This window comes from Pezoporus occidentalis, unplaced genomic scaffold (genome assembly GCF_034315485.1).
Source record: "Pezoporus occidentalis ecotype Australia unplaced genomic scaffold, CSIRO_AGI_Poc_V1 ctg28, whole genome shotgun sequence".
Classification (NCBI taxonomy): Eukaryota; Metazoa; Chordata; class Aves; order Psittaciformes; family Psittacidae; genus Pezoporus; species Pezoporus occidentalis.
The window spans coordinates 55302-78079 of record NW_026914718.1 but is presented as its reverse complement, the minus strand read 5'-3'; the positions used below and the strand labels follow the sequence as shown (position 1 = coordinate 78079).

Sequence of the window (22778 nt, the reverse complement as noted above, 5' to 3'; positions counted from 1 at the left end):
ATTCAACCAGCATGCTGAAAGCTATCCTTGCGCTGCTCCAAGCCCCACTGCACTCAGAGCCAGAGTCCAAACTGACACAGACCTGGAGAGAAGGCTGCAGAGAGTAATGAGTTACTCTGTTTTGTCCAAACCCGACCTAAACTGAAATGCTAGCTTGGCTGTGAGCCCACCCCAGCAGCAGACTGACACCAAGTTAGCAAAACTCGCTGAATCTTTCTGAATCAAGCAGATTTATCTCATTTACTGAAAGAAACACCTTAAGCAGGCAAAAGATAAATCATGCAGGCATTGGAAAAAAAGAAAAACAAACAAAAAAAGACAAAACACGGATGACAAAATGTGGCTTTTCAAATGGATGTGTTGTCCCAAGAGTGCATGCATTCAGCAGCAGCCTGAACTGCTGTGCAGTCGTCTTACACAAGAGCTAATGGCTACCCTGCAAAATTCCCTCTTGACTACAGCAATGCCAAGCAGAAAGTTTGGAGAGCAGGAAACCTGCCAGTTTTGCTGCTCAGACCTTCTTTCCACGACATTCACTAAGCTTTCCGCAGAACCAATAGATTTACTGCACTGCAAGCGCTGCATTTTCCCCTTCTCTGTGCCAAGGACCGGCTGCTCCAGAAAAAGTTACCAGCATGCTCCGATTCCTCCTTTCCAGAAAGCAGCGGGGTGACTCTCAGTATGGATGAGCATCACAAAGCAAGAGGTTGAAGGCAGCAGCTGAGGACAGGCTCAGCACATGTTAAAGATGCTGGCAGGCGTATAAAGCCACTGTATAAATACCTTAATGCATAATCCATGGAGGGCAGAAATTGCCTCTGCTGTCTCCTGTCCATCCCATTTAAGCTTTAGAGCACAGGCACTACCCCTGTGGTTTTGCCAACAGGACAGATAATATTCTGGCCACATCCCGCAGAGCTGCCTGTGGTCCTCCATCCATACTCAAACCCTCCTCCATCTCCTGTCCCTGGAACATCCCAACCATCCTTCCTCCTTGCTGTCACTACATGCCCCATTTCATTCCCCGATGGAACCTTCCATCCACCTATTTAAATATTTATTTCAGCCTTTAAAACATGGAAAATAAAGTCACAGAATGAAAGAGCTTTTAAAATAAAATGACAATGTTGTCTATAAAATCTGTAATGTACTGAATTTCACAACTACATAAGAACCAGAATTACTATAAATATTTATAGATGTCCTGTGGCAAGGCTGACAACTGAAAAATGGCATTATGGCAAATCTGTGTAGAATTTATCTTTACACTTGTATCTGCTAAATCTGACTTGAAAGCCAATTATATCTCAAGAGCAACTGGAATTATTCTAGAAACAAGCCTTTGCTTCCTCAAAATATAACATTCTGAAGTATTTTAAGTAACACGCTTGAGCCTTCATCTCTGACACTCAGCGCACCTGGCCTGAAAGGGGAAAAAAAGGTGGGTTTTATTGATTTTTCCTTTCCACTTTTTTTGTTTTACTTTATTTCCCATTCGCTGCCTGCTGCCACAATGATCCCGTTCTTCCAGCTTAGACTATGAAAGCAAAAAGCAATACCTGCTGCTGACAGTGGACGGTGAACACGTGTGTGAAGCCAGCCTGATGGAAGGCAGTGCAGCACAGCACAGGCCACATCCAGCCCCATCCTGCTGCAAAACGGGCTCTGTGCCCTGCTCCAGTGATTTCCTGACAAGAGTGCTGAGCGTGCTTTTTGCTAGCCAGGGAAGAGAGTTAAAACGCTGGCCAGCACCAGCCGGCCAGCCCCACATGCTGCTGACAACAGTCAGCAGCTCTGGGTGATTTTCTTGGCATAGAAAAGCTTTTAGCAACAACTCCTGTCCTCAGTTGGAAGCAGAGGGATCCCAAGAGCCATGGTTTATGCAAGCAGTGACCTGAGGAGATATCCCCTCCGAAATGACAACTTGGAACCTCAGACAATGCTAGTAACATGTTATTAAGGAGAAATAAAAGGTTTCTTTTAGTCACCAGGATGACAAGCCTGAAACACATGCATGGCACAGGTAAATTCACGCTTGAGTACCCCGGCAGAATGTGAGCCAGATTTCAAAAGGGAAAGAGATGGGAATTGCTGATTTCGGCTCAATTTCTGCTAGTAGGGCAGCCGGGCCCCGCACAACAAAGGAATCTCTGTTCCCTTCTGCATCATGCAGCAAGTAACCGCCTGCGCTGCAGCTGAGTGCCTCAACAAAGGGACCTTTGGGGCAGAGCTGGGACCGAAAAACATGCCCTGGAAGCCACTTCCCAGTGCCTGCTGTATTCTGTCTCGGCACTGCAAACCAGGAGAAGGGCTGCCACTGGGAACAGCCTCAGCACACAAGATCAAACATGTCCAATGCAGACCTCAAGGGCTGTCAGAAATTAAAGCAAACCCGGTGCTCAGCCTCAGATGTCAGTGCCACCCTTTAAGTTCAACAGGTGCATTTCCAGTTACTGCCCAATTCAAAGCCTTTCCTCTAAGTGTTGTTATTTCATGCTCACCATAGTTAGTTACTATTAACTTTTCAGCAGTATCCCCTTTCTTAGCAACATCCAGGAGAGCCAAGCTTTGCTACACATGCTCCTGGTTGGGTTTGCTACAACTGCTGCTTGATTTTGGAGGGTCACACATGACAGTGTGCTGCTTCAGTGGTGAGATTTCCTTGCAATGTCAGTTGAGCTCTAGATAAGAGGAATGCAGTAGCAGGACCATCCTGGTGGTGTGGGTCTGCATATGTAGCTAATGCAGAAACAGCACTTGCAAGAGTAAGTCTGTCCTACCCTTTCCACTTACTCCATACACGCAGCGCTTCCACAACTAGCCTGACTCTTCTCCATCACACATAACTGGTTTTTGTCCCCTCCTTACAGGAGGCTGGATTTATAGCAAAGAATGCACAGCTGTACATGGAAGAAACTCCAGAACCTTTGCACAACCATACCTCTGGTATCATCCTTTCCATCTGCCCAGCCACACACATGGCAAATCCAGAAGCAGACCCTGATGCCTCCTGGTAGTCCTTCATGAGGACCTTTTTGAAGACACAGGTTCTGCATTTTGAATACACAGCTTCAGCAACCCATCTATTTATTCCAGGAGAACCAAGCCCCCCACTTGCACTCACATTTTCCAAAGACTCTGCTGAGAAAAGCCTTCACCCTGTCATACCCAATGTGATGCTCAGTTCTTTAGGTTTTACTTCAGACTGTCTCCAGAACCTGATGCCACCTCCCCATGGCTCACCTTAAGTCAGTCATTTCTACATCCAATTCTAAATCACACACACTGTGTGCTTTACCCACTACTGTGCAATCGCACTTGCTGAAGAGTGGATTTCAAGGAGATCTGGAGGCCCATGTAAGGTTCAGTGACTGAAAAGCCTGGCAGTTTGGTGCCATTCACCACCGGGTGACTGGGTTGTCACTCAGTGATAGCAAAGACATGCAGGTAATTCCTGCCCCCCCAAAAAACAGGGCTGTTAAGTGCAATTTTTCTGTACCATTTTTGCATGCCATGCTCCTGACCCCCTGACTTAGCTGCAGAACAAGTACACACTGCCAGCAAAGTATAAAAATGCCATCAAACTCACGTCAGTGACATTTTAAGTACCCTATAGCAATGTCAGAGATAATGTTAACTCCAGTGCCACATGAATGAGGCTCCTATTCCTTTCAGTCCCCGCTGCCACAATATCCTGGCTGAAAGACCTATTGCTCCTCTGCCTCAACTCCTTCTTCTTTCCTTTTGGTAGACTTTTCCTTAGTTTGCAAGCCCAGCTGAGGTCCCCAGAGGAAGGGAGGAGAAGCACACACACTGCTGTAATCGTGAAGAGCAGCATCCCAGGCGAATACGTATTTGTTTGGTTCCATGCAGTGAGATAAGCTTTGCAATCTGCACACACCCACCAGCCCACATGCTGTGATCCTTTCAGCTTTCCTCATTCCACCCAGGACCCACCTCATCCTGCCTCCCCCTCCTCTGTGCTGCAGGCAGGCATCATCTTTTTATAAGGGCATGTAGTGACAGGACAAGGGGGAATGGCTTTAACCTGACAGAGGGGTAATTGAGGTTAGATATAAGGAAGAAGTTCTTTCTGTGAGGGTGCTGAGGTGCTGGCACAGGTTGCCCAGAGAAGCTGTGGCTGCCCCATCCCTGGCAGTGTTCAAGGTCAGGAGCAACCTGGTTTAGTGAAAGGTGCTCCTGCCCATGGCAGAGAGTTGGAACTGGATGATCCAATCTAAATCATTCTATGATTCGGTGATTTTATTCTAGCCTAGGAGCAGGCAGTAACGGATACCTCTGTTCATTCCCAAGTGGAAATCATCATCCACATACAAAAGAAACCTCAGAAGAACTTTCATTTTAACCAGAAATTCTCCACCCAGCAGCCCTGAAATTATCCTTGATACTACCAAAGCATCCTGGTGTACCATCAGCAGCACGGTTCAGTAAAGTCCACAGCTGTGTACAGCCTTAAAGTTAAAACATGTTGTGGTTTTGGCAGTGGTAAAACACTAACTTCACTGTAGACAAGACCTCAAAAGAGCACTGTTGGCCTTCAAGCTGATCACACCAATTCAGAGGTGCTGGGGCTCCAGGTCTCCACAGGCTTCAGTCATCCAGCTACTGCTCTACTTCTGCCAAGGGGAAAAGAAAACTGCAGACTTCACTAGCAGATCTTACTCTGCCTGACTGCTGGGAAGCATCCCAATATTTCATTGCAAAACAAGATGCCTGGGGCCCTCCTAAAATACCTGCAACTTACCAGCTCTGCTCCAAATAAAAGAAGCCAGAACTTGATCAACACCTAACAAACATTTATAACAAGAAAACTATTCAAAGAATTATTTTTTAAAAAAGCTCTAGGTAAGGGTGTAGATAGTCCTCATCAGATGGAGATTTCATCTAGCTCTGTGAAATAAGCACACATAAAACCACGATGTTACGCGTTACATCTCTAAAAACACCCACCCATGCCTGCAAACCAAGGAGCTGTGTGGTACCACAGGCTTAGTTAAAACAATGGTAAAATCTCTCTGCAGATCCTGCTGCCCCTCAGCCAGGCCTCTTCCCTATCAAGTCACCTCCAGGCAGCTCCTCAGTTTGGCTGTGCGCCAGCCCAGGTCTTACCTGGAAACTCATCCAGTACCACTCCTCGCTATGGTGTCACCTCACCTAACCCAAAATATGGTGCTAGTAGAGGAGCTGCAACTCCCCCAATCCCTCCTAGTTAATTGATCTTTCCATTCACCAAGTTAGATGAAGGCTGGTGTATCCAAAGGAACATCTGTGGGATTCAGGTGCCTCACTGCTGGATGGCCCCTGGAAATGGTACACCAAAAACCTGAACAGAAATTAAGCTGGCTTCCAGCGACACCTCCAAGGGGCATGAGGCCCCTGCTCTGCTGAAGGAATGAATGACTGAATGAAAGCCTCTCTAGGGAGCAATTTCAGGACTTCCCCCCCCCAAGTTGAAGTCCTGGGTGATTCCTGGGATTGCCTATGTCCTCCTCGACAGCCCACACAAATCAAGTCAGCACTGCAAAAGCACTCTTGGAGAATCCAGATGACTCCAGGGACATGTGCAGCCCATGCTGTTCACACAGGCCGCTATTAAAAAGGCAGAAAAATTAAAACTCTCTTGGGTTTGTTTGTTTGTTTCCTTGTTATACGTACTTGGAGCACACCAAAGTATTCTGTATAGCAAGCTGGTGCTGACAGATAACCAGACTGTCTGTTACTTCTCAGCAGAACATCCTACCTACATTATGTCTAGTCCCTAGCTTACCCTTTCCTAGGTTTTCCTCTACAAACACTCATTTTCACTCAGTGAAGGAAAAACAAGACAGACTGAAGAACCTATCTTTAAAATATCCCTTTGTTACAAAAGCAGCACCCAAAATTATGAGAGATGTAAGCATTTTAGATAAAACACTTTGGTCATTCACGCTTTAGTCCTGGTTTCATTTCCTGTATTAGTACTGCAAAGTTGTTACATTAGACTTCCCTTCACTGGGGGAAAGCCTGAAACAAAACAAACTGTTGATCCTTTTTATCACTGTTGTACAGAAGTATTATTTTCCATCCTAAAGTTTGCTAGCTTGAGGGCACAGCATAGCAAAGAGATTCAGACCACCAGCTGGGTCCTTTATCCCTCCAAAGGAAGTAGGGCGACTATGAATAAATGAAAAAAGTGAGAAAGGGGAATGAGGGCCAGCATTAAAGTACCTTGGTACTTGCCCTTTCCTGCTCCTTGGTTCTCTACAGGGCAGATTTGCTGAGCCTTCCCTCACAGAGCTGAGGCTCTGAACAACTTCTTGCATTGCTCTGATTTTCCCTCTCCTCCTCCCCAGATTTCTCAGACACTACACCCTGGTATAAAACCTCCTGCCAGGAGGATGCCAAACGAATTCCGCAGGGATCAGGCAGCCTCCATTCCCCCCCCTGCCCGGGGCTCACCTGTAACTCAGCTGCCTGCCCAGCAGGACTCTCCGTGCTGTGCTGCCAGGATCACTCCTGTTCACTACACATTTCCCGCAGGACAAAAGCCTCCCCCCGCCGCTATATTCCGATTTTTGAGCACTGCCGCCAGCGAGACTGTTGTTCCAACCACATCTTTGTTATCAGCTGCTCGTCACAGCCATCAGCCCCCCCGCCAGACGAGGCTCATTCAAACCGAGCAGGACGGAAAGCGCCAAAACACGTTTCCAGCCGCAAACGCTCCCAGTGCAGCAACTCGACACATCACTTTTCTGCGACAGAACGCAGACGTGTCTGCCCTGCCACACGGCTGGATCCAGACTCTGACACCAAGACAAACAACCCCTGAACAGCTCTCTGAGGGCAAGTACCAGTGCCCGGTGCCAAGAAACACATTTTGTCACACAGTTTGCAACGTGGTCCCTCAAGCTACGTCCCCAAAGCCCAGTGTGAAGCCCATGGCTGCTCCTGTGTGCACAGACCACTGCTGAGCCACCCACAGACCCCACCGGACAGGGCGCCGTGCAACCCTCCCTCTGCACCAGGTTGAAGAGTTTAACCCAGCCCTGCCTCTACTTCTCTGACCGCGGGTCTAAAATCATGAGGGAAGTTCGTACACGAAGACCTGCTCCTGTCGTTCCTTAAATTAACCGCGGAGTTCACAGCCTTCCCAGAAACTTCTCCCTCCTCCCCAAAGCCAAACTATCTCATCTGCTATTAAACTGTGAAGTGGTGAGGCAGGGAGAGGAAACACCTGATTTGCCCCTAACCTTCTGCCATCCTGGGACAGTAAATTGCTTTAATCCAGCAGGACATCTAATAGTCCCACTGGGAGATCCTCATATGCAGGCAGTCCCTTTTCACTGCCAAGCACCAGTGATAACCTCTGCAGGAGACATGTACTGCTTGAGATTTAGGGAGGACTGTGTCTGTTCATCTGCAGTCTTCAGGATGCACTGAGCCTTTCACAGCTGTTGGGAACCAGCACCTGGGGCTGGTGGGGAAATCCTGGCAAGCTTGGGAAACCACCACCCTTCCCATCTCCAAACAACTCCTCTTCCACAGATCCTGCAAGCACACCCAGCCATGGCCATCTCCATGGGGAGTACCACCAAGCCTCCCCTGAGCTCTGCGCCCTTCCACTGCAAAGAGCAAAGGGCTCTTCGAGAGATGCTGCTCCAGCTTCTTCTCAGCTCTGTCCTCCCCATCTCCAACCCCCCTCCTCCTATCTCTTAAAAATTTAAGAGATAGGCTTAAAGAAAAAGGTGTCACCGGAGAAAGAGCCTCCTGTCCCTGTGATAAATAAAGTAAAATAACACCCCACGGCCCCAGGCAACTGAGAAAGCAAAACCACGCAGGCATACAGGCAAACACAACCCTGCAGGTGCAAACCCTGCAGTAACACCTCGCAACGAACCCTTTTCACGCCGCCTGGCAGACTGCCTTCTTACCAAAGTAATCAGCCTTCGGCCGAGCATCCATCTCCTGCTCTAGGCGCTGGGTCAGCGCCTCCAGCTTCAGCTCAGCCGCCGACGGCCCTTGCTCCTGCTGCGGAAGGAGGGTCTGGCAGGGCAGCTTCACCTTGGCCGTGCTGGAGCCCTCGGGGTGCCCGGTGTCCGACCGGGGGCCGCTCACACCCTCGGAGAAAAGCGGCTGTGGAGCATCCGAAGCCGTCACCCCACGTGAGGCCAGGCGTGAGGAGCCCGGCTCTGGGCTTGGGCTGCTGCCGTTGGCCCGGTGGTTCTGACCGTGGGCCACCAAGTGTCCGGCTGGGCTGGCATAAGCTGCGGTGTGCGGGTAGTCCACGCTGGGGGTGGCGGGCGCGGAGCTGCTGGGGAAGGACAGTGGGACGCCCTGGTACCACAGGTGGCTGCTGTCCCCTCCGGCCCTGGGGGCTGAGAAGGAGGAGGACCTCTGCTGTGGCAGGGCCCCCGGTACCCCATCCTCTGTCCCTGCCGAGGGTGCCGGGGGGGCCCGGGCATGCGATAAGGAGGATCTCTGCCCGGCTGCCGCCGGCTCATAGCCCTTGCTGCCATTCTCCTGCCCACCACGGTAGGGCTGAGGGTCACTGGGGGTCCCAGCCTGTTGCTCCCTGTGCCCCACAGCGGGTCTGGGGATCCTGTTGGGCTCCGCTTCCCATCCCCAGCGCCCAGCCTGGCTGCCCGGGGCCTCACCTCCATCGTACGGCCTCACTCGCGACCCCTCCGCGGCGGCCGGTGGCGGCTTGGACCCCCGTGCCACAGGCAGGGAGGGCCGGGGGGGGTTGAAAGCAGCCCCTCCGTTCAGTGCTGCCATCAGCATCTCCTCCTGCTGCTGCTGCTGCTGCTGGAGGTGGATCTTGGCCATTTTAGTGGCGAACACCCGCCTGGTCTCCTCAAACTCGGGGTTGTTGCCGGCAGCTTTGTCCACGCGAAAGAGACCATCCTTGGAGGCCTCGTACATGTTGAGGTCCTCGATGAACTTGCTGGCTTCCAGACCTAGATCGTCGTACTTGGCCATGATTTAGACCGGCTTTCAGCGGGCTGATCCCCGCCTTCCTCCTCCTCCTCCTCTTCCTCCTTCCCGACGGGACCAGGGAACTGCTCCCGCCGCCAGCCGCCTCACGCCTGACGCGCCCCGTGCAAGGAGGGGGCGGAGCTGGGGGCGTGGCCAAGGGGGCGGGTGGCGGGGTCCCGCCACCCGCCCCCTTGGCCACGCCCCCAGCCCGCCACAAATCGCTTCCGAGGCGTGAAACGGGGATTAAATCCTTTCATAGTCTTTATATATATATATATGCACACTATATGAATCTACTATATACTATATAGGAAATATACTATATTTCATACTATATTCACAGAAAGGTTTGGGTTGGAAAGCTCCTCCAGCTCCAAGCCCCTGCCACGGGCAGGGACGCCTCACACTAGACCAGGTTGCCCCAAGCCGGCCTTGAACACTGCGAAGGATGGGGCAGCCACAGCTTCTCTGGGCACCCTGTGCCATCGCCTCAGCACCCTCACAGGGAAGAACTTCTGCCTTAGATCTAACCTGAACTTCCTCTGTTTCAGTTTGAACCCATCACCCCTTGTCCTATCGCTACAGTCCCTGATGAAGAGCCCCTATCAGATCAGCTGTCTGCAGAACAGTGCGGATGACGTGGAAAAGGATGCTGAAGCCCTTTGGATAAGGACCTGCCTCACTGGGCTTGGCCTCCTCCCAGGCTCCGCACGCCTGAGCAGAGTTTGATGGCAAAGCGCCTCCGAAGGGGGATCACAGCCAAGTGACTCAAAAGCATTTTGGTGTTGAATTCACAACGCTTACAGTCAGCGTTAGGCAGCAAAACACCTTTGAAGTTTCCTGCTTGGATTTATCCTTTCTGTGAGACTCGGGTACTGCCAAGCAAGCAGCCAAACCCTCTACTAGGCAGGAGTTGTAATACTACACGGACTTGTAGACTGCGATTAGGTATGGTCCCACACTTTTACAGTTTCTGTGGGCTTTATAGCCCATGCCTATTAAGAAATGAAAAGTCCACGACTGCTGTTGTAGCTCAGGACCAAAATCTATGTGCCAGTTAATTAGCTGATTCTAAACCCTATCCCTTGAAGCAAAAAAGCACTGCTCACTTCATCTGCTTTCTCCCTGTGGGCAAGGCTTACATGCTGCATTTACTCATACAGAATAATGCTGACAGCCTGTAACCCAGCCCTGCTCCACGTGGCAAGGCAGCAGCTGGGGGAGAAGCAGCCCTGAGGTCCTGCTTTTGGGACCATTGGGCATGTGGCCACAGCCTTGTGCTAGGGTGGCACAGCCCTCCAGGGCTAGAGAAGATGCCATGGCCACCTGGACTGAGATACGTGCTCTGGGGTGTTGCAGCAGGAAAGTGATAAAAGCTTCAGAGCTAGAATATAAACAGTGAACAATGTGTAAGGCAGAAGTATTTCCAGGATGGAGCCTGGCTTGGTCCTTGCAGGAGCAAACACATCTCTCAATAGTGCATTGCATAGGGAAATGATGGACACTTCTTTCTGCTTCCTAACAGGGGTACTGTTTATCTGCACCAGGTGGGTACTTTATACCAGGAGGATGATGCACAGGGCTGGAGGGTAGATAAGAGGGTGATGGAGGAAGGGATGGAATAAGGTGGCACAGGAGGTGATCCCAAAGTTGCCGCAGGTGGAAAAGCCAGGATCAAACCAGGACCAGGCTGCTGGGCGGGACATTGTGGACATGGGAGAAGCCAAACCTCATCCTCTGCCTTCCAAAAAGCTTGCAGGAAGAGAGAGAGCAGGGTTGGGAGATGTTGTTTCTCCCCACCGCTGCCCCAGGGGCCTCTGCATTCCTGCTCTGCATGCACATTTAACCCCCAAGCTGCAGAGGCAGCTTGGGTTGTGTATCTGTTCAGGGCATAAATGGGTCCAGACTTGGATGTTGCAGGGCAACTGCCTGCTACAGAGTATGATCTCTGCAGGGAATTAACGGTAAGAGTCATTTAATTAACAGTGATGGCACAGAAGGGCCAGGGCAGCGCAGGGACAGCTTTCCAAACTGTCTTTGTGGAGCAGTACGGATGCATCACAGAAAGGCTTTCAGGGTTGTGATCCTTAACTAACTGCATCTGCAGTGTCAGTTTGATGGGGATGCTGTGCAGGGTAAACTGAGGCAGGGCAGGGTAACCTGCCAGGGCACACCTTGGGGAACTGAGGGGAGCCATGGGGAATCACACAGATCCCAAACAGGAGCCCAGGAAGCAGCAGAGAGAGAAGAGGCTGCAGATCCCTGAGCTGCAGTGGCTTGGTTTCCTCGAGGAAGGCCAGAGCTGGTGCCAAGTGCTTGGCTGCTGCTCCAAGGAGAACAGCCTCTGCCTTCCTCTCTCCAGGTACCATCAGCCGTGGTGGAGATCCCGGTCCCCCTTCAATGTCCCTCCATGGGGCCAACACCTGGAGAGATGAACCAGAATAGCACAGCTGGCTTTAGTGTTTTTCCTACCCCTGGCCGAAAGAACATGGTTTTCTCCATTTTCCACTGAAAAGAGCCTTTTAGCGGGACAAGAGCCTGCCTGGAGAATTTTCCAGCTCTGTTTCCCTGCCTCTTTATCAGCACATTAACACAAACAGCACAGTGACCTGTTTAATCAACATACATGGCCTTTAGTAATCGTGGGCTGGAAGCACCCCGCAGGTCAGACGACATCCTGCCATCAATCATTGGCCTCACGTGGCTTGGTGGACCTCAAGTGGACTTGCCAGATGCAGTCAGTGCATCCACCCTGTTCTTCCATGCGTGTCCTAGGAGAAGCCTCTGACTAACAGATGTTTTTGAATGCTCTTTCACATGGGAAAATTGGGAAGCAGATCCTTTTATTGCACCCTTGGCATTTCATCCAGCCATGTGGATCTCCAGGGATGGAGACGTACTTCAGAGAAATATTCATTCCTAAAAGCTTCCACATTTTCGCTCACAATACTCCCTTGGCTTAGCCAGCCCGGCAACACACACTTACTTGTATGTCTGTTGTGCAGCAATTAGTGAGGTTTGCTAATTACACTGCTGTGTGTTTAGAAACAATTGATTTCCCTTTGTAGCAGAAAACAATTTCCTGTTATGCCAGTTCTCTTAATCTTCATCAGAAACAAACCCAGGCTGCCATTGTCAGTAATGCCTCATGTTCCTTTATTAGATCACTCTCTTCTCTGCCCCAGTTATGTGTCCTGTGTTTATTATTCCTGGGCAGTGCACTGGATCACCTACAGCTGCTATAACTCTATATATTTCGCTTCACATATTGTTGGCACCCAGCACAGTTATTGGAGAGTAACTGCCCTCGCTTGGCAGCTTGTGCATCTCTTCTGGCGGCAGGAGGTGGATGTATTGGGAGAACCTTGGACCTTTTATGCTTGGTTTTGGCAAGGGCAAAAAACTACTGGTAGATAAGGAAGTTCAGAGCCTTAGATGTGACTGCGGGCCTTGCCCTTGCAGCCAACCCAGGGAGCGTGCTTGCATCTAAGACAGCAAGCACAAAGGCACATGTTTCTCTTCATGTAACTGTGTATGTTCTGCTTAGTGTTAAACTGAAGAAGACCAGGCTCTTCAAATACAGGAGCCTCTTATGCCCCAAACGTTCCACGCTGAGCATCAGAAGTGCAAGCAGGAAGAATGTGAACATTCAACTTGCTATACTTCAGCTTTACCCACTGACATGTTCCTTTGCTGAACAAGCAACTTGTCAGCCTACAGTGGAGAGCAGACTGGTGTGGCACAGGCAGATGAGCATACATGGAAAAGTCCCGGGTGTCCAGCATTGGGGAGGCATTTCTGATGGGATTCCTGTGATCAAAATCTCTCACAGGTTTGGGCCATGTTCACCTGACTGCAAATACAGCATCCACTTGACCTCGACTCAGTTTTCCATCTCTCATGGCCAAGATGAAGACTGGCAGATGGAAAAACACCATCAGGACTTTGGTCTGCAACATCACTACATCCAAGCAAGAATGCTCCCATTCAGAGACACTAACAACTGACAATCCCAGTTGTTCAAACTCTCTGCCTACACATAACACTAGAGGCAGCTTTGGATGGAAGATGATGCCAATTTGCAGCTTTCCAGGGCTGAAACCAGACCCAACAACCCAGGGCTTGCTTGAGTCAGAGAAGTGCCATGAGAGACAACAGTTGTGTGTGACTGGGGCCTCCAGGGACAGATGGGGTTAGTGACTTGCAGAATGCTTTGTGGTACCGGAAAGTCATTTTATCCAGGAAAGGGAAAAAAAATCCCACCTTTCCTCTGCATGTCAGGCAAAGATCTCTTTTATCATCTGGGCTGCAGATGAGAGCTCTGATCCTGTCCCCTCCTGCACAGAGACAATGCTCCAGTTCAGTTCGCCTCCTGCCACAGTTGAGACATGCTAAAAACTGCCTCTGATGTACTGTGATCAGCTTTATGCTCCTTCTTTGAGACATAAATCCCATTTCCATAAAGAAATACAACACACTGCTGCAGTTCCAGCAATGTTACCTGGACTGATAGCATATTTACCACACAGTCTATCTGGTGATAGACCTGGCTTCAGGTTCAACACCTCTTACTGCACAGACCTGAAATACAAAATCAGCTCTGATCGTAGTAGGATTGAAGAAATGAAGAAGCAGAATAAGCACCCAGCAAAACCAGTTTGTGTACTCTTCCGGTCAGTAAATATACATAAAGACAATCCCCTCTCTATAAAACTGTAATTTAAGTACAAAACAAGGGAAAAAACCCTCCAAAAACTTAAGTAACTTAAGCACAAAACAAGGAAAAAAAACCCCAAACCCAGTGATTTCTCTCCCTGTCCTCATTTATAGCCAAGCTTTCAGAAAAATCTCATGTATTGCAAACCTCCTGAAGAAGGAACAGGCAGCAAAGTGCGAATTAACATTCCTTCTAGTTCATGTTGCTTATAAAAGGTTTAGAGAAGAGGAACAGCCTTCTAGGAGGATTTACACTTGAAGGAGACAAAGAGGCTGTATGACCTGCATTATCAGTGGAATTCCTCCCTGCAGAAGAAACAAGCAGGCTTTTACAGTGTCAAAGCAGAAAAAGCCATCATTAACCAGATGTCAGTTCTGAGGCATTACTATAACAGGTAGCTCAGTGAGAGAGCACACAGATTTTATGTTGCTCTAGATCTCCATGTTTGGATTCTGGGGTCGAGCACGGAAAAATACACGTGTGTAGAGGCCCTTGTGTAGGCTGGATTTTCTCAAAGCATAGGTAGGACAAACGGGCCAGAGCACTGCCTTTGGTAGCGACCTAAGGTGTAACACTGCTTCTTAGCATGATGTTAAAAGCCCTCCTGCCTTGCATGGAATAAGGTGAGTGGCACCACACCTGACGGACACAATGCAATTTGATTGATGGCCTGTCAGCTCCTTTCCTTCTCACTCCTCAAGTATCCCCTCCCAGCTGTAAAACCCCCACACTATTTAGCTCTTCAAGGGCACGCAATCTGCGATAACATTTTAGACCACCTTCAGCATAAAGATGCATCTGTACCATGACACAATTAACAACTGTTAAGTAAGAGGCATCTGTGACAATTTAGTTTAAAAAGGCTTGGCAACAGGCTACGTGCTGCCTATGCGTATCAGTATCAGCCCTATTTAGGAACAGACCACAGTTATCTTCAAAGAGAACTGTGCTTCAGAGCAGGTCAACCTTGTAAGAAATGTCAGCAGCTGTCAGGACAACCTCACAGCTCCACATCTGGCACCTCTGCCCTCCTTCAAACATACACTTCCAAGGGGATTAGGCTCTGTCAGACTTCCTGCATCATCTCGCTCTCACTTTTCCACCACCTTTTTTCTATCCTGTAGCCAACACATCATTCAACTTACTGTAAACACGCTGGTGTGCCTTCTGACCATCCGCTCTTGGTGGGATTGCTGTTCACCACCTTTCCTTTTATAGCCTGTAGAAGTCCCTTCCTTATCTCGATTCTTGCCTGAATCACCAAATGACATCTACAATTCACTTCCTCCTGCAAGAGCAAATACCAGCGGTAACAGCAATAAACACTGTGGCTGCTGCTCAGCCCTGGAGTGACTGCAGCTTTTGGTTAAAGCACTGTAGGGCTGCTGGGCTTACAACATCTCTCTTCATCCTTGTAAATATTAAAACCCGTTATTTACACCAAACCTGTCACCTTTCCCCCAGAGGAAAACTACATTAAAACGGCTCCACAGCCTGTGCTCAACTTTTATACAGGGGGGAAATAAAAGCAGGACTGTGCTGCAGATTTTACTTTAAAGGATCTCTTTCACAGTCCTCTCAGGGGCTTCTGAACAGGAGGTTTGTGAATTAATAACAACATACATGTCAGGCAGACACTGGAATTCGAGTTATTTTAACTCCAACTAAAGGCCTGTGTTTGAATGTCTGAATGCATTCCTTTGTGGCTGAGACTTTTGGAGTCTTAAAACTGCAAAGACCATCTCTTCATTACAAATATTCCATTTCTTAGTCATTCTTGTGTCAAAGGACTGCTGCAGAGAAAATCTGCAGGAGTGTGGTCCAGCAGGAAGCAGAAATCAGGAATGCTTTGTTGCAGAAGTAGGGATGTGTAGAGACAAATCTGCTCACTGTGCCTGGCATCTCTGTTATGTACCAACATCTTCGGTACCAAAAATGCTTAAAAGCCAAAATGAATACCAGCATTACTTAGCTAGTACTCACACTACAGTGTGATCCATCTTGATCCTAGTTCTTAGGATCTAGTGGACTTATTTACTGTTAAGTGGGAGATTTTTGTGGGTTTCCTTCTAATCTAATACAGAGTCTGGATGACTGCTGGGCTGGAGGGTTAACAGACCTCGGTATTTGCATACCTGGTTGTTACTGCCAACTTCTTAACTGTCAGAATGGCTCAGAAATGGCTGGCTTATTGGACTATTTAGTTTAATGGCTATTAAAGACATTCTTGCACAATAAACCCTGTAATTGTTCCTCTGGACACCCTTTTTTCAAGTATTTGCTAAATAGAATAAACATTTCCATGTAGATGTAACAGCAGCACGATGTACAAATGAAATGGGTGAAAGGAGGCATGAGAATGACTTTGTGTTTTATGAAAGTCTGACTGATTTTTAGGAACATGACAGCTATTTCCACCTCATGAACCCCTCAGAAAAAGAATCCTGATTCAAGTTTTATGACCCAGGCACTATCAGGAGTGGAGGCAAAAAGCAGCTGCCTGCCTTGTCTGCTTTCCCCACTGCTGCATTGCTAGCAGCAGACTCATCCCTTTCTTGAATCCCCTGAGAAAGTCTCTGAGATGGCTCATGCGTAGGAAGTAACTTCCATTCTGTTCTGTGCAGAAACAACCACCAGCACTTTGCTGGAGCTGAACGTCTCGTGTATGAGCCAACACAAATATGCCAGTGAGCAAGGAGGATCCTGGCTAGGTTCAGCTAAACAATCTGACCTTTTTCTTGGCTTGGCTCTGAAACCTATGTGAAATGTATCGAACCACTCCATTCTGGCTGTCTGCTGTGCACAAGTGCATTGGGCAGTGCTAAAGAAAACCTTTTATAATCAACACTCTGTAGTAACATTTTCTTACAGCTTAAACTCATAGAATGGTTAGAGTTGGAAGGGACCTTAAAGATCATTTATTTCTAACCCCCCTGCCATGGCTAGGGACACCATGTCCCTGTTAAATGTTAGTTAATAATGGCAGGGTACCCAATCATGAGAGGTAGGGAGCAAAAACTGGCTGAAGTATACCCAACATTTGGTGCAGCACATGTTCAGGACAGTTTTTCAGTCCTGAAATCGTACTTATGCCTCTGCATTTAGCCAAGCCAACTTTCCAAGAGGATATATTCCCAAGGCTGAGACTCAAACCTATGCACTTCATATCATTTAGATTCTGTTACGATCATTTAGTTATTTGGTGCTTCCTTCTCATTCTCCCAGAGAATATGGACAAACAGCACCTTACCATTACTCCATTAGAAACTTTAATTCTGCGCATTTCTCCACGTTGAAATGAAGATTTAACAGCAAGCTATTGTCACAGCATTTCTTCCCCTCTGTTACGTGACATTTAAATAACCATAACTGGTATTTTTGAGTTGGTTTCACCTCGAAAGATTCCAGTCCCTTTTACAGCCCAGCAGAGGCTTCGCTATTCTTGCACTAAGAAGTTGATAAGGGCAGTTCTGGGAGACAGAAAGGCCTTTTGAATGGTTCGCCCCTGGAGATGCTTGGCTCCAAGTTCACTCTGAAGAACCAGCTCATGGACTTCTTCAAAATTGCGGGCTGCTTGCTGAGGCACAAAAACTTTGCCACAAGCTTTGTTATTGATCTGGAAAAGAGAGACATGAAAATGAGAGAAAAGCACAGAAGTTAGTAGAATGGTTTATGCAATTTCACTGCCTGAACCCAATCCATCTCATTACACAGAAAGCGGACCAAACTCTCTTTTCGCCACCACCCAACTTTCCAAGTAGAGGCTAACATTCTCCATACCTCCTCTGTCCAACTGTCATAAGAGAATGAAACTCTGACTCAGGATACTCAAGGAAAACTGAAGAAGTGGCCATAGGAAGCCTTAGTTTTGCAGACAGCAAGGAGCATGTGGCTATGCAACATGGCGATCTTTGAGGCTGAAAAACGTGACAGTTATGCAAGCTGAATAATGAGAGTGAACACAGTGGTTTGTCAAGTGGGAATCTTGGTTGGATGTACATCCAGGCTGAAACCTGGATTCCTTCCAGCTGAGCAATGCCTTAAAGAGATCCAAATGCAAGTGTTACTAAAATATTTGGCTGAAAAGGTATCAGCAAGATTCATCATTGCTTGTTTTTAGAAAACCAGGCTTTAACTCGCTGTATGTTGCGTTTGTCCTAAATGCATGACTCATTAAGCCAACACTGACCACAAAGATGACAACCACACATAAAATAATGCTTTCCTCTGTGTGGCTGGTTTTCAGAGCAGCTTCCCTGCTGGTTTTGCATCAGCAGGGCAGAATCACATAAGTAAAACTGAGTAAGGCTTTCAGCGGGAATCACCTTAATGTATAAAATGGTCTTGTGAATACTTTCTGTCATCCAGTAAGGGCAGACAGTGGACAGAGACTACAGAGCTTTACTGAGTACCTTTCTGGAACTGGCATCAAGTTCATGATTACAAAAGCTTTCAGATCTATATGGAGTACCTGCAGAGGATTAATGAACAGAACAGCCATCCCATGATGTAGCAAATGAAAGAATTTGAATTTTTTAATCCAGCTCTATCAAATTACTTGCATGAAAGTCTGCTGTAGGTACTGCAGACCTTTGATTTCCAGTATCAATGCAATAGCTTTTCAGCCCTCTAAAAGGAACATATGTTGCTTCATACAGCTCGGACATAAAAATACACAGTTTGGTTTTCACCTAGATTTCAGCCAGGATACACGTATGTAACATACCACGAATGAGAGAGACCTACCTCACTACCTAGTTTGTATTTTACTGAAAAATACAATAATCTGGGCAATCCTCTGGCAGAGGAAGTTAGTACAGATTTTTAAGGAACAAGATGAAGTCTCAGATGCAGCTGGGATGAGTCATTTTTGGTTTCTGACCAGACTCAGCATTAATTTGCAGTGATAATGTAGGTAGGCTTTTTGCTATTCCTACATGCAGCCGTAACACGGAACCATAGAAGGCTGTCTGTCTTAAACTTCGCCTTTAGCACCTGGTGCAAAGTAAATCCCTTTGAAAAACACAGAAAAGTTCATTTTAAAAGCTTTTGTGAAAAATAAATACAAGTTGTTCTTTTCAACAGGGCACTTCAGGGGAGAAATGCATTCCACAGGAAAAAGAAAACAGTACAATCCAAACAGACAGACGTTTAGTGATAATATAAAGCACACTTGTCAGCTTGCTGCTAGGACACACAGGCTGCAGTTCAAAACTATGCCTGCTGAGTTAAAACGTCATTCACTGCCCATGATGCAAATTAACAGGTCCCAGTGGGTGGATGGTGGCCAGCGGAAACTTGCCACGCTAGCCTTTTTGGTGCTGTTCCCAACAGAAAAACCAAGAGGTTCAAATCAACTTAGTAAACAAATGACTGGGCAACCTGACACTGCATACCTTCCCACAGCGTGCTGTGATGCTATCAAATGCTAGGCTAGTGATGATTTCAGCACATGTTTGCAGCATGGATTTCATTATCTCATAGGTATCATGATGTAAACATATTAACACCACTCTTAAAATAAGCATCTGCAGATTTAATTCACACTAAGTGTTGCAAGCTTCCTATTTGTGTATTGTTTTAGTTGAGGGGCTAGATTGCCAGCAGGATGAATATCTTCTGCTCTGCTTCCATCTCTCTTCTGCATAACCTTCAGCAGCTCCAGGTCAAAGTGCCAGCCCAAGAAACTTGGGTGCTGGCAGCCTTTTCTCTCTGACATAACATGGTAAACTGCAAGAGGAGAAATAAATGATGCTTGGGTCCTTCCTTCCCCTGAGGAAGGAAATGGATGCTTTTTCTTTTCTTCTTTTTTAAGTTATTATTTAACTATTTGACATTTTAGACTATTTTGGATCTAGAGGGAACTCAAGGGGTTATCAAGGATGAAATGAAATCACAAAAGACTGAAAAATAAGTACCTGGAGGCTGCAGAGGAAAGAAAAAAAAGGTTTAGTTCAACTCTGGTATTTTTTTACCACTGATGCATTAATCCATCCAAGAAGTGCAAAGGAAAATAACTATCTGTGCACTTTGAGGCCTTCTTCACATGCCAAAGCAAGAAAAGTGACACCAACTATTTTTTACTTTAGAAAAACATCAGTTCTGAGACCACAGTTGTAAGACAGATGCTGCTAATGGTCCTGTGCCACCTAGAAAATGTGAGGAATGCTCATCATTTCACCCCAGTGCTCGTTCATAGGCTGAAATGCACACTGCATCCAGGTCAGGTTTTTCACAGCATTAACAACATACAGTACAATTCGAAATCTTCAACTTTGCAATAACATTTAGAGTAACAGATACCAGGCATATGCAGTGAATTGAAAAGTCTGTCTTCTCAGCAATCTGTATTCTATCGGCTGAGGATGCAGAAACTTGGTTGCTTTTGCTGCTTTGGGTTAAATATGGAAAGACATAACTCCAGCACAGACAGGAAATAATGAAGTATTTTGTGTCAAGAGAAATAAAACCAGAATGTCTCAGCAGGCAAATCCCTGGCAGCCTGAGGCTGTTAGATGTCTCGAGAAGAATAGGGTTGCGGCCCAAAGACTCAGTTTGACTGGGCAGCCTTGTGAAGAGACACTGCCTCTTTGCAACTGAGCAATTCCTCCATTTGTCAAGTGTTTCTTCGTTTAATGAGGTCAATTTATTTTTGCAGTCATACAAAAACCTACAGTGGCAACAAATATTCACATTTATGATTTCCCCCTGCTCCTCCATATTTCCCTTTTGCCCTCCTCTTACAGTAGGAAGCCAGGGATACTCCCTAGCCACTGTTTTAAAGAATTATTGCCAGTTTGAAAAAAGGAACTTGTCTCTCTGGTCTCCCAGTCCCTGGCTTTCTCAGAGCTAAGGAAGATGTTTATCTACATCATGTATGACTTAGAACACAGGGACTGCTTTTTCCCTTATTACAAGACTTCTGCACAAGGCTATGGCTTTGACACAGTCAACCAGGAAAAGAAACAAAACATAATTCTCATAATGGTTGTTTAAAGCAAAATTCATTTTTACTTTTCTGGTTCCTATTTGTGAGAAGGAAGTTTCAATGTCAGCATAAAAACAGCAGTGAAATGTTCAGACATTTTCATGTTCGGCTCTATAGTCTTAAAACCACTGGAGTTTATCGTTTTCCCTGTATTGCTGAAGCTTTTATTTTAAAGATATATTTAATACCAGATTTGCTTTACCCACAATTGCAAACAAGTTTCTATAATTACACAATTTCTCATTCATCACTTCCTTATAAACTGGACACTGGAATTTAAGATGTTTGCTAGCTGTGCTTGAAGGCAAAGGTTTCTTTTAAGCTTGAGGAAATTATATACCTCAGTGAAGATTTCTACTGGTATAAATGAATGGAAGGAGAGACGAAGACGGAAGGAAGGGAGGAAGGAAGGAGAGACGAAGACGGAAGGAAGGGAGGAAGGAAGGAGAGACGAAGACGGAAGGAAGGGAGGAAGGAAGGAGAGACGAAGACGGAAGGAAGGGAGGAAGGAAGGAGAGACGAAGACGGAAGGAAGGGAGGAAGGAAGGAGAGACGAAGACGGAAGGAAGGGAGGAAGGAAGGAGAGACGAAGACGGAAGGAAGGGAGGAAGGAAGGAGAGACGAAGACGGAAGGAAGGGAGGAAGGAAGGAGAGACGAAGACGGAAGGAAGGGAGGAAGGAAGGAGAGACGAAGACGGAAGGAAGGGAGGAAGGAAGGAGAGACGAAGACGGAAGGAAGGGAGGAAGGAAGGAGAGACGAAGACGGAAGGAAGGGAGGAAGGAAGGAGAGACGAAGACGGAAGGAAGGGAGGAAGGAAGGAGAGACGAAGACGGAAGGAAGGAAGGAGAGGAAGGAGGAGAGACGAAGACGGAAGGAAGGGAGGAAGGAAGGAGAGACGAAGACGGAAGGAAGGGAGGAAGGAAGGAGAGACGAAGACGGAAGGAAGGGAGGAAGGAAGGAGAGACGAAGACGGAAGGAAGGGAGGAAGGAAGGAGAGACGAAGACGGAAGGAAGGGAGGAAGGAGAGACGAAGAAGGAAGGAAGGAGAGAAGGAAAGCAACAAACCCACAGTGAATATTAGGCTAAATCTGCTTTTTATCCCAGCTGATACTTGAGTCCATCTCCTTGGTCTGGGAAAAGATGTCAGTTAAAAATTTCCTCCAAAAATACATTTTCTGTGGCCTTTGCTAAGGACGTATGTTGAATGTTGGACAAAAATCAGTGTTTTAGCAGCATTTCTCATTCTGATCAAGTGGACTGACAGAGATGTGGCAAGACATGAAATTATCTGCAAAGATACTTTGATTAAGGAAATCTACAGCAACATGACTTCCCCAAAATCCAACCAGCCTCTTTCCTCCTCAAAAAAACCCCAAGCTGAACAGCAATAACTTAACGGCCTTACTCCTACTCGAGGGAGCTAACAGAACAAATGCATTATTCCTGTTCCTCTTACACACACAGCACATGCAGTTTTACAGGACCAAATTACATTTCTTGTAAAGGCTCCATTTCATTCAATGTCTGCACGCTATATTAAAGGTTATTCTTTGGTGAACAGTGAAAAAGGCAGGAGTCCTGCAGATCTAATAGCATGTAACTACGTATTTACAGACTTCCATAACATGCCTGAGCATGAAGAATTTACAGAACAGAATTAGAGAATTAACTATGTTGGAAAAGACCTTTAAGATCTTCAAGTCCAACCTTTACCTCAGGACTGCCAAGGCCACCACTAAACCATATCACTAAACCTGAAGGCAAGTTGACCAGGAGTCAGTTGATGGAGGGGCTGAGACACTACTCATGGATCCCCACGTGTTTAGCTGGAGGCAGCCTCTCTTACAGCTGCAGTGGCACTTGCTGCTACTGTGTACAATCTAATGCTAAAGCTTTATGATGCTTGGGAGCTTGCTGAATACAGACTAGTTAACCAAAGACATAGGGAAATGACAGTAAACTACACTGTGCATGTACACATACGTTGGAAAATTACAGGTTAACTAAAGGTTGTTATATGTCTACTCTTCTACTGAACTGCTGGCTTTTTCCCTAGACCACAACAGTCTTAGAGCTTGAAGAGAAAGTGGAATGCA

The 22778-nt window shown here is 47.1% G+C and overlaps 2 protein-coding genes across 4 annotated transcripts in view; both read right to left on the bottom strand.

Annotated features, from left to right (window-relative positions):
- Positions 1–9091, bottom strand: part of LIMD1 (LIM domain containing 1) — a 32789-nt gene extending 23698 nt beyond the window's left edge. For both annotated transcript variants that reach the window (XR_009966059.1, XM_062625314.1), the window contains exon 1: positions 7932–9091. Coding sequence is in view for 1 of the 2 variants with exons in the window: in XM_062625314.1 (XP_062481298.1) it covers positions 7932–8979 (1048 nt within the window). In the remaining variant the exon portion in view is untranslated. The remainder of the gene's footprint in view (positions 1–7931) is intronic.
- Positions 9092–16939: 7848 nt separating this feature from the next.
- The window catches only part of LARS2 (leucyl-tRNA synthetase 2, mitochondrial), a 59142-nt gene continuing 53303 nt past the window's right edge, over positions 16940–22778 (bottom strand). For both annotated transcript variants that reach the window (XM_062625313.1, XM_062625312.1), the window contains one exon: positions 16940–17309. In XM_062625313.1, coding sequence (XP_062481297.1) covers positions 17130–17309 — 180 coding nt within the window. In that variant the 3' untranslated portion in view covers positions 16940–17129. The remainder of the gene's footprint in view (positions 17310–22778) is intronic.